At 42.9% G+C, this 17086-nt stretch overlaps 1 protein-coding gene across 1 annotated transcript; it reads left to right on the top strand.

Annotated features, from left to right (window-relative positions):
* The first annotated feature begins 2433 nt into the window (after positions 1-2433).
* LOC120066425 (thromboxane-A synthase-like) lies at positions 2434-4401 on the top strand. Its single transcript, XM_039017787.1, has 5 exons — positions 2434-2618; positions 2882-3030; positions 3179-3306; positions 3515-3865; positions 4212-4401. Exons 1-5 carry the CDS (start codon positions 2524-2526, stop codon positions 4260-4262), a joined length of 774 nt encoding a protein of 257 aa, XP_038873715.1. The 5' UTR covers positions 2434-2523; the 3' UTR covers positions 4263-4401.
* The last annotated feature ends 12685 nt before the right edge of the window (positions 4402-17086 follow it).

Raw genomic sequence — 17086 nt, 5'->3', positions numbered from 1 at the left:
ATTTCTTTGATATATTTATTTTCCGTCTTAGTAAAGTTGTTTTGTGGACTAAAGCCTCCCTGTCTCTGTGTCAATCTCTGTACGCTCAACCCAACACCCCACGGTTTACCACAATGCGTTTGAGCCAATCAGTTGTGTTGTGACAAGGTAGGGTTGGTATACAGAAGATAGCCCTATTGCAAAAACCCTCAAGCGCTATGATAACTGGCTCTCATGAGGACCGACACAGGAAAGGAAGACCCAGAGTTAGCTCTGCTGCAGAGAAAAGTTCATTAGAGATACCAGCCTCAGAAATTTCAGCCCAAATAAATGCTTCACAGAGTTAACTTCTTATGGCTGCAGGGGCAGTATTGAGTAGCTTGGATGAAAGGTGCCCAGAGTAAACGGCCTGCTCCTCAGTCCCAGTTACTAATATATGCATATTATTATTAGTATTGGATAGAAAACACTCTGAAGTTTCTAAAACTGTTTGAATTATGTCTCTGAGTATAACAGAACTCATATGGCAGGCAGAAACCTGAGAAAATCCAAACAGGAAGGGGAAATTCTGGAGGCTGGTCGATGTTAAAGTAACAGACACATCTCAACATCAACTTTTCAGAGGAGACTGCGTGAATGACAGGCTGACTACGACGCGAGCGTTGCAAAATAAATGTTGAAATCTATATTATTCAATTATTGCACCCACACTGCTCGTGCGCGCCAACGAGGGTCTGCGTTGCCAAGGGCTAAAATAGAAGTCAGTTCTATTTGTGACGCAGATCGCGCTGCAAGTCCTGCTTCTCCCATCTCCTCATTGGTTTATAGAAGCAGGTACCCACGTGCCATCTCCTCATTGGTTATATCCACGTGGGTGACTGAAAGACGAACGAGGTCAGTGGCGGTAATGCACCTAATTTATGAAAGTTGCCAATCATAATATAAAGTCAAGAGAAGAAAAAGCCTGGAAGGAAGAGAGATGACTAGCAACGACTCGGTTGACCGTTTTATGTGTGGATTAATTGGCGGAGTAGAGGACCTTGTGCATTTCAGGTAAAATAACAACCCAATGTTTATATCCCAGGACAAATTAGCTAGCAACAGCAAGCTAGCTAAATAGGACAAATTAGCTAGCAAGTGCAAGCTAACTAGCTAAATTGCCATACATGTTTAATGCTTTTCGACTTGTCATCAAAATAATGTCATTGGTACAGAGTTTGTTTTGATATTTCAACCTGCGTGTCATGATCGCGTTTGGTGTGAGGGGACAAAATACATTTATGCACGGTGGCGCACGATGGCGCACGCACGCAGCTGGTTTGGGTTCCGTGTCAGGCCTCCATGGTCGATTTGCTGCAAATAAACCACTGCTAAAGGACACCAATAATAAGAAGAGACTTGCTTGGGCCAAGAAACACGAGCAATTGACATTAGACCGGTGGAAATCTGTCCTTTGGTCTGATGTGTCCAAATTTGAGATTTTTGGTTCCAACTCCTCTGTTTTTGTGAGACGCAGAGTAGGTGAACAGATGATCTCCGCATATGTGGTTCCCACCGTGAAGCATGGAGGTGTGATGGTGTGGGGGTGCTTTGCTGGTGACACTGTCTGTGATTTATTTAGAATTCAAGGCACACAACACTTTTGGGCTTCCGAGTGGCACAGCGGCCTAAGGCACTGCATCTCAGTGCTTGAGGCATCACTACAGACACCCTGGTTCGATTCCAGGCTGTATCACAACCGCCGTGATTGGGAGTCCCATAGGGTGGTGCACAATTGGCACCGCGACGTCCGGGTTTGGCCGGTGTAGGCCATTTGTAAATAATAATTTGTTCTTAACTGACTTGCCTGGTTAAGTAAAGGTTAAATTAAAAAAGAATAATAATAATAATAAATAACCAGTATGGCTACCACAGCATTCTGCAGCGATACTCCATCCCATCTGGTTTGCGCTTAGTGGGACTATAATTCGTTTTTCAATGGGACAATGGCCCAAAACACACCTCCAGGCTGTGTAAGGGCTATTTGACCAAGAAGGAGAGTGATGGAGTGCTGCATCTGATGACCTGGCCTCCACAATCACCTGCCCTCAACCCAATTGAGAAGGTGTGGGGTGAGTTGGACTGCAGAGTAAAGGAAAAGCAGCCAACAAGTGCCCAGCATATGTGGGAACTCCTTCAAGACTGTTGGAAAAGCATTCCAGGTGAAGCTGGTTGAGAGAATGCCAAGAGTGTGCAAAGCTGTCATCAAAGCAAAGGGTGGCTACTTTGAAGAATTTAAAATGTTAAATATATTTTGATGTGTTTAACACTTTATTGGTTACTACATGATTCCATATGTGTTATTTCATAGTTTTGATGTCTTCACTATTATTCTACAATGTAGAAAATAGTCAAAATAAATAAAAACCCTTAAATGAGTAGGTGTGTCCAAACTTTTGACTGGTACTGTATATATTATTTATTTTACCAGGTTTTTGGAAATTCTCCCGCTACCCCATTTTCATATCGGAATCTAGATGAGAGTGTTTCTCTGTCTCTATCCCCATGCAGATGGGTCCTCTGATCAACACTGCTACTGACACCCTGCTCACCAACCTCAATTGTCATGCTGAGTCTGGAGAGAGCTTTGACATTCACAGGTACTGCAACTACAGTACATCGAGGTTCATTATACTGTAACTGAAGGACTTCTAAGTCATTCGGCTATACAATAGTTATCCTGTAATTTTCCTAACAAAAAGATGACAAATTCAAATGTCTACAGACAGCCTCAGATCTGTTTTTTCTAGTGGTAAATTCTCAGTTGGATGCTGTATTATCATTGTATAAAAGCTCTCTATGTATGGTATTCAGTACATACATACCATATTGTGTTGACTGGGTTTGTTCTCTCTCTCCTCAGGTGTTTTGGCTGTTTCACCATGGATGTGATAGCCAGCGTTGCATTTGGCACTCAGGTGGACTCTCAGAAGGACCCAGATGACCCGTTCGTCCACCACGCCCAGAAGTTCTTCTCTTTCTCCTTCTTCACACCCATCATGTTCGTCTTCAGTGAGTACGGTGGAGCCATGCCCTGAGGCCAACTAACTCATCAGCAATTTAAAGTCTTCCTAATTTGTCGAATTGTCCAATTCAAATACTGCTGCATTCCATAGTTGATGCCATAAATGGAGTGACAAAGACTATATTTTGTCTTCAGTTGCTTTTCCATTCCTGATTCCTCTGGCCCGGGTCCTCCCCAACAAGAGGAGGGATGAGATGAACAACTTCTTCATCAACTGCATTCAGAAGATCATCAGACAGAGAGATGAGCAGCCAGTTGAAGAGGTATTACTATAGCAGCCTATCTATCCTTTGTAAAGATGGGAAAATATATGAAATAATAAAGGACTTGTAATGTCTCCTGTCCTCCTCTTCTCTGATCTTGATCTACCTGTGTGTGTGTGTGTGTGTGTGTGTGTGTGTGTGTGTGTGTGTGTGTGTGTGTGTGCGTGTGCGTGCGTGCGTGTGTGTGTGTGTGTTTCTCTGTATGTAGCGGCGGCGAGACTTCCTACAGCTGATGCTGGACACGCGGAGCAGCAAGGAGTGTGTGTCGCTGGAGCACTTTGACGTGGTCAACCATGCAGATGAGCTGGCCCCCAGACACACTCACACAAACCAGCAAGAAAATGTTGACGTCAGCCATGAGTCACCCAACAGGCGCTCGGTTCAGACCCAGAAGAGGATGATGTTGGATGATGAGATAGTGGGCCAGGCGTTTGTGTTCTTCTTGGCGGGGTATGAGACCAGTAGCAACACCCTAGCCTTCACCTGCTACCTCCTGGCTCTTCACCCAGAGTGTCAGAGCAAACTGCAGCCTGAGGTGGATGACTTCTTCACCAGATATGTGAGTATGGGCCTCTGGCTTCCCTGTATGCACCTTATGTTCACAATCACCTATAATTGACCTCATTGTTTGTGACAGTATGTTTGCCATGATGGTCTATTGATACTAATAGGATCCAAACCAGATTATGTAAATGGTCCACACTGTCGGCTCCACCTGATGGTGAGACTGTACAGAGTTGAGGTCAATTCCATTTCAATTCAGTCAATTCAGGAAGTAAAATGAAATTCCAATTCCAGTTTTCTGAATGTCACTTTACTTCCTGAATTGACAATTGAAATGAAATTGACCCCAATCTGGTATTGTGGGCTTCAGCAGCACAGCATAACATACAGTCATTTTGCAGGGATTTATGACCAAGAGACCCAGTCCTATATCAACTCCACCTCAGCTGTAATAAGTCCATCTCTGCAGCAGTACCAGTCTGCCACTCTGCAGGCCAGCAGAGGTGATGAGTGTGAAAGACAGACAGTGATGGGCCCTGGCTGGAACAAAAATAAATGAGAGAGACTGGGGATGGGCAGAGAGGGAGGGGTGGGTTGACATTTTTAAGAATGAGGATTTTCAATCTGTTTCTCTGGGGTCACAGCGACCTGCAGTTTGATGTGTGCTGCCACTATATTGCGAAATAAAGAACCCAGACAGCACCCAAGCTTTCACTGCATTCACTAAGGACAAAAACTGCTCTTTGTCTTGCATCCAGATGAAGACTTGGTTGCAGCGCAAACACACACACACACACACACACACACACACACACACACACACACACACACACACACACACACACACACACACACACACACACACACACACAGGCACACACACACACGCAAGCTCGCACGCACGCACGCACGCACACACACACACACACACACACACACACACACACACACTGTTGTCACAGCCACGATCAACTCTGCAGCATAACACTGGTCTAATAGTGGAGAGAAACAGTTTGACAGGGGAGTGGAGGATCTAACAAGGCCATGGGTATGTCCAAAATGGAACCCTATTCCCTAGGGTCCATAGGGCTGTGGTCAAAGTAGTGCACAATATATGGAATAGGGTGCCATTTCGGACACAGCAATGGCCTTGTTAGATCCTCCACTCTCCCGTCTCTCTTCCTGCATCCTAATACCCTGACCAAGGCCAGAGCAGTGGAGAACAGAGAAGAGTGGAGCAGACAGCAGACCAGAAGACAGGATCAAACGCACAGACTGGAGAGTCTGGAGTCAGACACTATTTCATTCTTTCATGTCCTCTTCCCCCGTTCTACGTCGTGCCGATACGCCGCTCTCTGCTCTCCAATTCTCAATCCTTCAACTCACAGGGGAGGAAGTGTCTACAAAGAGAGCTCTTAGTGTAAACTAACTAACTCTGCCTGTTTGCCTTCTGGTGTTTTATTTCCTGATCAAAATACATCAGTGCTCACTTCCTCACTGTTTTATGTCCCTTTTTTTTATCTTGGGGTTATTTATTTTCTCATTGCACATTTTCTGCAGTGGACTTTTATCCTTTTGGACTCTGACTTGCCTCTCTGAAATAGAGCACTGAATTGTAGTCTACTGAGTAGCCTTCAAAGCACCGCAACAAGATCTAGTATTTACTGTTACATAGCCTACTGTAATGAAGGAGCTGAGATGAAGAGTACTGTCTGCAGATGGGACTGGATATCATTTTGTCTTAAAGGTAGTTTTACTGAAAGGCTTCACCACTGATAATTACAGTCTATTAACGACTAAAACAGGGAATTTTTACTTGGATTAAATGTCAGGAATTGTGAAAAACTGAGTTTAAATGTATTTGGCTAAGGTGTATGTAAACTTCCGACTTCAACTGTATACTGTTACAATGCATGGTATTGAAAACAGAACCGCACACATTGAAAGATCCACACACTCTTTAATTATTTCAAATAATCTGCAGTTTATCCTGGTCATTACAAAATCGTAGACATGTTCCATCGATTATAATTGTTTTTTGGTAATTCATTCTAATTGTCATTTTCATTCACAAGCATGTTCTGTGGATTGAGTTGTTAGCCATAATTCATCTCAGTGTGTTCCGGTTGTGTCTGTAGGAGCTGGTAGAAGGCGGGCTAAGCTAGCCGAGCCTCCAGCAGAGACACTTCGGTGACTCAATCATCTCATCTCGCTCTCTTCCTGAGAAGAGCCATGTTGTTTCTTCTGACTCTGCCACTCAGGCTAGAGCCAAACTTGCAAATGTGTCACTAGCTGCATGTATTTCTCTCTCCTTCTCTTTCTTTCTCCCTCTCCTTTCTCTCTCTCTCTCTCCCTCTCTCTCTCTACTGTTGTGTTACCACATTCAGGGGCTCCCTTCATTCATTTGCCATTCTTATCTCCCTAAATAACAGAATAAGTTGAAGCAAAGCAAGGCCCCTAATGACATGCAGAAGGTGTTAAGACTCAAGATGGAAAAGGAGGAGAGACCAACATATCTTAAATGACATGTTTCAGCCTGGGCTGCCCCTGCTTTGCTGCGTTGCTCCCCTCCCCTCCGCACTGTCTGTCTGTTGGCAAAGGTCTTCAGGGAGGGAGAGAGGGGGAGGGAGGGAAGAGAGAGAATGAAAGAGAAAATTAAAGAATAGAGAGTGAGAGAGAGGAAGAAAGGGAGTGAGAGTGTAAAGATAGAGGAAAAGAGTGGGGGTACAGGGTTCAGTGTTACTATAGGTACAATAGGGAGCTTGTCATCTATAGTTTAAAGGAAAATTCCACCCAAAATCTTTTGGTAATTTTTTTATTAGTTCATTGTTGATATAGTTCCAAAATGTTTTGCATGTCAGCATTCAAGATATATAACGAAAAATACATAAATATTTTGTATTTTGAATGTTAAATATCTTGAAAACTTGATTGCTGAGTTGCAAAACATTTTGGGTATACTATATATCAACAATGGACTAATGACACAAATACCAAAATGTTGTTTTGGGGTGCAGTTTTCCTTTTAAGTTAAAAGGTGATGAGTTATTCAGGGCGCCTCTCCTTTTTGTTCCCTGTGACTATTTTTGGTTGGTGCTGGCCTCTATGGGTGTTGCAGAGGTAAGGCCTGTTTGCTATGAAGCACTAAGAGCTGCTGTAATCCTATAGCACGATGCCAGGCCTGGCAGGAAGAGGTGTCTTTGAGATTCTTCTGAGCCTCTGCCCAAAGTGCAGGTCAAAGGTCAAAACATCACTCATGCTGTCTGAACTAATTTCGCACAAACTCTATTATGTACAGATGCAGGATTTTAAGGGGAGTGGTACATTTGGGCAAATCAAGTCTAACATTTTGAAGTGGAAATTACACTGAACAAAAATATAAACGCAACATGTAAAGTGTTGGTCCCAAGTTTCATGAGCTGAAATAAAAAATCCCAGAAATGTTGAAATGTGCAGTTTTGTCACACAACACAATGCCACAGATGTCTAAAGTTTTGAGAGATTGTGTAATTGGCATGCATGGTCATGGTCGCAAATGTAAGTGTAAGGAATTTAAACTAAGTAGCCTATCAATGGTTTGAATTTTTGCTTCGAATCCACCAAAGCTGTTGCCAGAGAATTGAATGTTCATTTCTCTACCATAAGCCGCTTCCAACGTAATTTTAGAGAATTTGTCAGTACGTCCAAATGGCCTTACAACCGCAGACCATGTGTAACCACGCCAGCCTAAGACACCCACATCTGTCTTTTTCACCTGCGGCATCATCTGAAGGGGATGAATTTATTTAAACTGACTGATTTCCTTATATAAACTGTAACTCAGTAAAATTGTTTATATTTTTGTTCAGTAAACAAACTTTAGAGGCCTTTTTAAACCTTGAGTAGACTAAACGTTTGCATTTCCTGCTGTGCAAGAGAGAGAGAGAGAGCAAGCAATGCTCCTGCACACACGGCATACAGAGCTGATCTGCCAGGCCCAGTGTGTGCTAGTCAGAGCAGAAGCCGTAGCGGTCTGTCGCAGCAGCAGCTTACCTTTCCTGTTTAAATTATTAATCTACATCCTGCCTGGGAGAAGGGGCCTCAGATAGACCTTTCTCTGAGAGGGGATGTCCTCTCATTGCCTCTTCTATTCTCTTTCTATTCCTTTGGACAGGATGAAATGAGGGCCAGGCTGTGTGTAGAGCTGTATGAATGCTCCTTCCCTCTCTCCATCCCAACTTAACATTCTTCCCTCCTTCCCTTCCTCCCATGGGTCATTGTTCAGATTTTAAAAAGCTGCTGCCCTCTTGATTCTGTGGGGGGAGGGAGAGAGTGAGGAGGGATGAAGGGAAGGAAAAGGACAGAGAGCGGGCTTTGAGTAGGGAAGTAGGGAAGGGAAGCACAGAGCCTCTCACTCCCCATCACCAAGACCTTGCACTGGGTGAGAGAAAGATGGAGAGAGCGAGATAGAGAGAGGGTGGGGTCAAGAAAGGTTTATATTTAGAGCAAGAAAATAGATAAAGGGAAGGTGGGGGTGGAGAAAGAAAGAGATGGAGAGGGAGGGAGAATCATTGTGTAAGAGGGCACAGGGTAAAATGAAACTGATAGGAATCTGGACCTTCAGATTTCTGTACCAGCTTGTGTTGAATGCTTGTTGCACACAGTGCTGATTGAAGGAGGGCTTTTTGTGTGAAGATTCAGGTTATAATCTCACATGTGAGTGACCAGTATAGACAGAGAGGATTGAAGTGTATGTGTGTGTGTGTGTGTGTGTGTGTGTGTGTGTGTGTGTGTGTGTGTGTGTGTGTGTGTGTGTGTGTGTGTGTGTGTGTGTGTGTGTGTGTGTGTGTGTGTGTGTGTGTGTGTGTTCTACAGGGGCCAATCATGGGTCTCAGCACTGACGTCAGGCCCCTTCCCAGTCATATATCCGTCCAGCCCACGTCCATAGGGTCATCTCTATTGAACATCACAAAATGGTCACCTAAAGTCGTCAGGGCGTTGTGTCATGGTCCTATGGAGGTTTTGTCTTGTTCCCGGTTTGTCCCGGGGATGTTTTTAGGACTTTCTTGTGATGTTGTTTCATGGTCCCCTGAACGTTCTTGGGTCGTTGTGTCATGGTCCCCTGGAGGTTTTTGTCTAGTTTCCGGTTTGTCCCGGGGACGTCACATGACGGTCACAAAGAAACATTCTTCCCATAAAAAACTAATTTTACCTATACAGTAATTATTATTTAACATGTCCTGGGATTTAAACTCACAACTTATTGGTTCACAGCATTACGATCTTACTGCTACGCCACCATGTCTGTATCAATGACTGATTTCACCTGAAGGCTATTCCTACACTTTACACTTCAAAGTGAATCTCAGCTCTGTTAAAACTACAAGGGGGCCTCCCGAGTGGCGTAGCAGTCTAAGGCACAGCATTGCACTGTTGCGGCATCACTACAGCCTGAGGTTCAATCCCAGGCGGTGTCACAACCGGCTGTGACCGGGAGTCCCATATGACAGTGCACAATTGGCCCAGCGCTGTCCAGGTTAGGGGAGGGTTTGGCCAGGGGGGGCTTTACTTGGCTCATTATGCTCTAGCGACACCTTGTGGCAGGCCAGGTGCCTGCAGGCTGACTAGGTCATCAGTTGAACAGTGTTTCCGCCGACACATTGGTGCTTCTGGGTTAAGCGAGCGGGTGTTAAGAAGCGTGGCTTGGCGGGTCATGTTTCAGAAAGCACATGACTTGACCTTCGCCTCTCCCGAGCCTAATGGGGAGTTGCAGAAATGAGACAAGATCATAATCACAGAATTGCAGAGCAAAAGGGGGTAAAAAAAATACAATGAAGAAAAACTATTTTATTTATCATAGTGATTTAGGAGTGACATTAAATAATTTAACATTTAGCAGACGCTCTTATCCAGAGCCTTACAGTAGTGAGTTCATAGATTTTAATACTTTTTTCATGCTGGTCCCCCGTGGGAATTGAACCCACTACCCTGGCTCTGCAAGCGTCATGCTCTGCCAACTGAGCTACACGGGACTAAAACAGTATAATATGCCCCACCAACAGTAAACAACTATACTGAAAACCCAAACTCAAATTGCTGAAATAAGTAAATTAAATCAATGAGAGAATAGTCAGATTAAATGATAATTAAAAAGGGGTTCCTTATTTATTACTGGACTATACAGTATATAGTTAGTATAGTCAGTCCTATAGTGTTATTACTGTATACATTGGCAGCTGAAAGCTGACTTGCAGTATAACAGTTTGGTACATACAATAAACAAAAACAGTAACATTCAAAAATCAGGATGTAAGGGAGTTGTTGTTCTGGAAGACAAAATGTTTTCAATAATTCTGCCGTGGCTGCTCTCTCTCTCTCTCTAACTGATGTGTGCTGAATGTTAACAGCTGTCACGAGGCTGCCATCGTTAAATACCCCTCTTTCCCAACTGCCCTGTGGAATAGTGAAAAACAGACAGGAGCACGCTCTCTACAGCTGTGGCGGTGGGGTAGTCTCTCTCCCTCTCTTTCTATCTTTCTCTCAGTCTTTCTCTCCTCTTTCTTTTTCTCTCTGTTTGTCCTCACAAAATCACTCACTCACTCAATCACTCTTATGCCATTCTGTGAGCAGTAGATCATATGGAGGTTTAGTCTGTCTTTCCTGTGGTGCCTCTCCTGGCAATGATAGCCTTACAGTTACTTATTCTTCCAAACAGTTATTTACAATATACTACAGAATATATATTTGATTTTACATTTTTTATGGAACGTAGAAGTGAGCACACTTCCATAGTCGGAGGTCTTTCATAGATAGAGTAAATCAAAATCAAATCTAATGTTATTGGTCACATACACATATTTAGCAGATGTTGTTGCGGGTGTAGTCAAATGCTGGTGTTCCTAGCTCCAACAGTGCAGTAATATCTAACCGTGTGTGTATTGCTGTACTGGACACCTCCGCAATCCAAGCTCTCCTTTGTAAAAGCCTGTTACTGTATCATTACTTCTCTGAGTGTGGTATGGCCTGTAACCTGCCATCACAACCTCTATGTCATGAATCTATCTTCCTCCATGTAGAGAATAAAATATCCAGGTGCTGTTCTGATGAATCCAGTCATTACACTGGGCTGCTTTGTATTTAATAACCATCAGAGGCAGAGAGAAAGGTTGAGTGGTGCTGGGTGATGAGTGAAATATACCCATTAGAGAAGCTGGGAGTTCACAGCCTTATATAGAGATGGTCAGAAAAGAGTGTTGGCAGAGAAATATAATTACTAGAACAGGCTTTCCCCTTCAAGTCTATGTTCTGTGATAGGTGTACTGGCGGCCATATTGAGTGTACCCATGAGTGTTCTAGTGAAATTACCGTGGTCTGAGTGGCTTTTCCATTCTAGTAATTGTATTTTTATGGTATAACCATAGCTTTGGGTTGAGGTGGATGGGTTAGTATTCCAGCTGGATTCAAGGGATGGTTCTGGGAATGGGTTGGGAGAGAGCTGACCCTCCCCCTCGGATGCTGCTATTAATATTAAGATAGTAAGTTTGTAACTGCATAAGGAACATTCTAAGTATTATAGACAGCCCCAAGCACTTTCCTGAGATTGTTTCATGTAGCGATAGTTCGAATAACATAAGTGGCTCATCTGAATCCCTCCATTGGTTACATTAAAAGGGCTTATTCTTCACTCGTTTCTCTATGGAATTTGGGAATAACAAAACTCATTGCTTAATAATTAGTATTTTGTTTTGGTATCCTACTTTATATTTGTCTCTTTAACATGTGGCTAGGCTGTGTTGTGTATGATGAAGTTAACACAGATCTTATTTTTTTCACGAAAAAATATGGGAGAAACTTGCTTGCTTATATAGGTAATCTCGTCCTGTGTACTTCTACACTTTAAGCTATGGATTAGGCCTAGATCATTTGAGTATCATCTAATACCAGGTGTTACAGCGAGTGCTTATATCATGCAGCCTGACGTGAACTATCTCCACCACCAAATCTCATTACTGAACCGTCTGCCTGGGGGTGTTTCTTTTATTACCATTCATCAAATCAAATATGAGTCGCTTCCAATTAAAATGGTAACCGCTAAATGAAAGACCTGGTTGATACTCTAAAACTTATACCAATGATAAGATTCTGTGTGTGCGTGTGTGGGTGCACGTAATTACACTCTTCCACCATGCCATGCATTTGTAACTACTGTATGTACATGAGAGGTGTACTGACTGGTTTACCTGCATGTATGTTGTTTGGTGCTAGAGGAGTCCCTGCTGAGGTGGGAGGGAGACCCTGTGTCTTCTCATGATTGGTGACATACAACAGGAGTGTTCTCCTTGAGGCTGATTGCTCTGGTGATGATTAAACAGCTACAGTCTCAGCTGGCTCACAGCTGACATGTTCCTTTTGATATGAGGACAACTTCTGACAACAACATTACATGACTGAATGACTAAGGTAGATACTAAGGTATCATGTCCAAATGTAACTAATTTGATCTCATCATTAGTTTGTTGACAAAGACATACTGCTTTGATGCATATCAAAAATAAAGAAAAACAGCTCTTTATTCAAGCTTAAGTGTATGGTAATTCATTCTACCTGTGATTCCTGGTCTCCCTCCTGCCTCATCCCTGGATGATTAATATGGGAATGAGGATAGACTCTGGCATATGAGGGACATCAGCTGCTTGCTTTAATAAAGTTATTGAAATGGTAATTCTCAGCTACTGGATGATGACCTATGTACAGCCAAAGATCCCTGTCTTTATATACGAATAGTGAATGATTTATGTCCTAGCACAGCTCATGACTGTGAGGGATATATAGTGATGTCCATGACACCTTGAGTTTTGGTTGTGAAGGTGATTTCTGTATGTGTGCGCTGTGTTTAAGAGAGTGACAAAGTGTGTGTGTACGATGGAGAGAAAGCAGATGTGCGGCTTTATGGATCTAATTGTATTATTATCTGGGACCTTCGGGTCCCTGCTCTCTCTCTCTCTCGATCCCACCCCAGTGAAGAACCCACAGCAGCTCCTCTGATATGCTAATGTCTTTTTCCTCAGGTTCTCTGTCAAAGAGCTCTCTGTGTTCTGCCTTCTGGAGTACTGAAATATATTTTATAATATATTACTGAAGGGACTGTTATGGTTGTGTCTGTACCCTGAGCTTAACCAGAGATATGGATATAATGACGAGATACTTACAGTGCCTTCAAAAGTATTCATACCCCTTTACTTATTCCACATATTGTGTTACAGCCTGAATTCAAAATGGATGAAATAAATACAAAATCTCATCCCATAAGGTTTTTAGAATTTTTTGCAAATGTATTGAAAATGAAATACAGAAATATCCAATTTATATAAGTATTTACACCCCTGAGTCAATACATATTATATTCACCTTTGGCAGCGATTACATTTGTGAGTCTTTCTGGGTAGGTCTCTAGGAGCTTTGCACACCTGGATTGAATAACCTACCCAGGGACTGCGGTTGAAAATTAGCCGGCTGGCTAAAACCGGAACTTTTACTGAAACGTTGATTAATGTGCACTGTCCCTGTAAAAATACAAATAAACTCAAACAATATTTGCCCATTATTCTTTTCAAAATTCTTCAAGCTCTGTCAAATTGCTTGTTGATCATTGCTAGAAAAACATTTTCAAATCTTGCCATAGATTTTCAAGCAGATTTACAGTACCAGTCAAAAGTTTGGACACACCTACTCATTCAAGGGTTTTTCTTTATTTTTACTATTGTAGAATAATAGTGAATACATCTAAACTTTGAAATAACACATGGAATCATGTAGTAAAAAGTACTAAACAAATCCAAATATATTTTATATCTAGATTCTTCAAAGTAGCCACCCTTTGCCTTGATTGCAGCTTTGCACACTCTTGGCATTTTCTAAACCACCTTCAATTGGAATGCTTTTCCAAAAGTCTTGAAGGAGTTCCCACATATGCTGAGCACTTGTTGGTTGCTTTTCCTTCACTCTGCGGTCCAACTCATCCCAAATCATCTCAATTGGATTGATGTCAGGTGATTGTGGAGGACAGGTCATCCGATGCAGCACATCCTGGAGGTGTGTTGGGTCATTATCCTGTTGAAAAACAAATGATAGTCCCACTAAGCGCAAACCAGATGGGATGGCGTATCGCTGTTGAAGGCTGTGGTAGCCATGCTGGTTAAGTGTGCCTTGAATTCTAAATAAACCACTGACAGTGTCACCAGAAAAGCACCCCCACACCATCACACCTCTTCCTCCATGCTTCACGGTGGGAACCACACATGTGGAGATCATCCGTTCACCTACAATGCGTCTCACAAAGACACTGCGGTTAGACCCAAGAATCAAAAATTTGGACTAATCAGACCAAAGGACAGATTTTCACCGGTCTAATGTCCATTGCTCGTGTTTCTTGGCCCAAGCAAGTCTCTCCTTCTTATTGGTGTCCTTTAGTAGTGGTTTCTTTGCAGCAATTTGACCAATTCGACCATCTTCAGTGCTCGGTTGTCTCCACCAAGTCTGTCCCCAAACAATTTGATTTGCTGGTTTTAAGCATAAACTTTCGAATAGCTCTTTATTGATTGTTACGGGGTGTTATCATTCTCCATCAGCACTGGCCTGTACCCTACCTGCACTAAGCTCTCTCCTGGCCTCTTACACTAAGTCTGAATTTGTCCTGCTAGGTGACCTAAACTGGGACATGCTTAAACCACCTGACCAAGACCTAAAGCAATGGGACTCCCCAAATCTATCTCAGATTATTACCAATCCCACAAGGTATGACTCCAAACACCCAGAAAAGTCTACTCTCCTCGATGTTATCCTCCCAAATAATCCTGATCGGTACCAGTCTGGTGTTTTCTGTAATGACCTGTAATGCCTCTGTTTTACAGCCTGTGTTCATACTGGCTGCTCCGTGAAACGTCCTATCCTGATTTGTCATAGACGCTTGCTAAAACACTTTAATGAGCAAGCCTTCCTTCAGGACCTGGCCTCTGTAAATTGGTATAGAATCAGCTTGATACCCTCTGTCGAAGAAGCTTGGACCTTCATTTTTGATATCTTCAGTGATATACTTAACAAACACACCCCCATAAAGAAAATGAGAATTAAAAACAGGTTCAACCCCTGGTTCGACCGTGATCTTGCAGAGTTACTCCACCTCAAGACTGGCATTTGGCGAAAGGCTTGGCACACGCATACTCAGCCTGACTTGCTCTCATTCAGGCAAATGAGAAATAAGTGCACTCGGGCTATCCGGAAGGCCAAAGTTAGTTACTTTAAGGAGCAGTTCTCTCTCTGTGGGTCTAACCCCAAGAAGTTCTGGAAAGACCTGGAGAATAAACCCTCCTCCTCACAGCTTCCCATGTCCTTTAATGTTGATGATGTGGTTGTTACAGACAAGAAGCACATGGCTGAGCTCTTTAATCACCACTTCATTAAGTCAGGATTCCTATTTGACTCAGGCATGCCTCCTTGCCCGTCCAACATTTCTTCATCTCCCACCACTTCTAATGCGACTAGCCCCGATACCCCTCCCACTTTCCCCCCTGCCCCGCTACAAAGTTTCTTAAACTCCTTAAACTTGACCCCAAAAACCCTTTCTTCTTTAAGGTTGCTGCCCCTATAATCATCAAGCCTATCTCTGACCTTTTTAACCTGTCTCTCCTCTCTGGAGAGGTTCCCATTGCTTGGAAGGCAGCCACAGTTAGTCCTTTATTTAAAGGGGAGATCAAGCTGATCCTAACTGTTATAGGCCAATTTCTATTTTTCCCTGTTAATCAAGTGTTGGAAAAACTTGTCAATAATCAACTGACTGGCTTTCTTAATGTCTATGTTATTCTCTCTGGTATGCAATCTGGTTTCCACTCAGGTTATGGATGTATCACTGCACCCATAAAAGGTCCTCAATGATGTCACCATTGCCCTTAATTCTAAGCAATGTTGTGCTGCTATTTTTATTGTCTTGGCCAAAGCTTTTGATACGGTAGACCATTCCATTCTTGTGGGCTGGCTAAGCAGTATTGGTGTCTCTGAGGGGTCTTTGGGCTGGTTTGCTAACTAACTCAAAGAGTGCAGTGTATAAAGTCAGAACATCTGCTGTCTCAGCCACTGCCTGTCACCAAGGGTGTACCCCAAGGCTCGATCCTAGGCCCCACGCTCTTCTCAATTTACATCAGCAACATAGCTCAGGCAGTACGAAACTCTCTCATCCATCCATCACTGCACTCTATACTCTTCTGTAAACTGGTCATCTCTGTATACCTCTCACAAGACCAACTGGTTGTTGCTTATTATTGAGATATCTACTGCAGCACTCATCCTCCACATACAACACCCGTTCTGCAAGTCACATTCTGTTAAAGGTCCCCAAAGCACACACATTCCTGGATCGCTCGTCTTTTCAGTTCGCTGCAGCTAGTGACTGGAACGAGCTGCAACAAATACTCAAACTGGACAGTTATCTCAATCTCTTCATTCAAAGACTCAATCATGGACACTCTTACTGACAGTTGTGGCTGCTTTGCGTGATGTATTGTTGTCTCTACCTTCTTGCCCTTTGTGCTGTTGTCTGTACCGAACAATGTTTGAACCCTGTTGTGTGCTGATACCATGTTGTGCTGCTGCCATGTTGTGTTGCTACCATGCTATGTTGTCATTTTAGGTCTCTCTTTATGTAGTGTTGTCTCTCTTGTCGTGATGTGTGTTTTGTCCTATATTTTTAAGTAATTTATTTTTATTTTTAATCCCAGCCCCCATCCCCGCAGGAGGCCTTTTGCCTTTTGGTAGGCCGTCATTGTAAATAAGAATTTGTTCTTACCTGACTTGTCTAGTTAAATAAAGGTTAAATAAAATAAAAATAAATGAAGGCCTGATTCACGCAGTCTCCTCTGAAAAGTTGATGTTGAGATGTGTCTGTTACTTCAACTCTGTGAAGCATTTATTTTGCTTGCAATTTCTGAGGCTGGAAACTCTAATGGACTCTGGGTCTTCCTTTCCTGTGGCGGTCCTCGTGAGAGCCAGTGTTATCATAGCGCTTGATGGTTTTTGCGACTGCTCTTGAAGAAACTTTCAAAGTCCTTGAAATTTTCCGCATTGACTGACCTTAAAGGACTGTCGTTTCTCTTTGCTTATTTTTGCTGTTCTTGACATACTATGGATTTGGTCTCTAACCAAATAGGGCTATCTTCTGTATACCACCTCTACCTTGTCACAACACAACTGATTGGCTCAAACGCATTAAGAAGGAAGGAAATTCCACAAATGTACTTTTAACAAG

The sequence above is a fragment of the Salvelinus namaycush genome, chromosome 21 (genome assembly GCF_016432855.1).
Source record: "Salvelinus namaycush isolate Seneca chromosome 21, SaNama_1.0, whole genome shotgun sequence".
Lineage (NCBI taxonomy): Eukaryota > Metazoa > Chordata > Actinopteri > Salmoniformes > Salmonidae > Salvelinus > Salvelinus namaycush.
The sequence above is the reverse complement of the archived record's forward strand: the minus strand, read 5'-3'. Positions and strand labels throughout refer to the sequence as shown.

What these genes read in the sequence shown, in the direction of transcription:
- LOC120066425 (XM_039017787.1), top strand. Translation starts at nt 2,524, where the DNA reads ATGCAGATGGGTCCTCTGATCAACACTGCTACTGACACCCTGCTCACC. An exon ending in ATGAGCAGCCAGTTGAAGAG is followed by an intron (nt 3,307 to 3,514) that starts GTATTACTATAG and finishes CTCTGTATGTAG; the next exon opens with CGGCGGCGAGACTTCCTACA. An exon ending in ATGACTTCTTCACCAGATAT is followed by an intron (nt 3,866 to 4,211) that starts GTGAGTATGGGC and finishes GTCATTTTGCAG; the next exon opens with GGATTTATGACCAAGAGACC.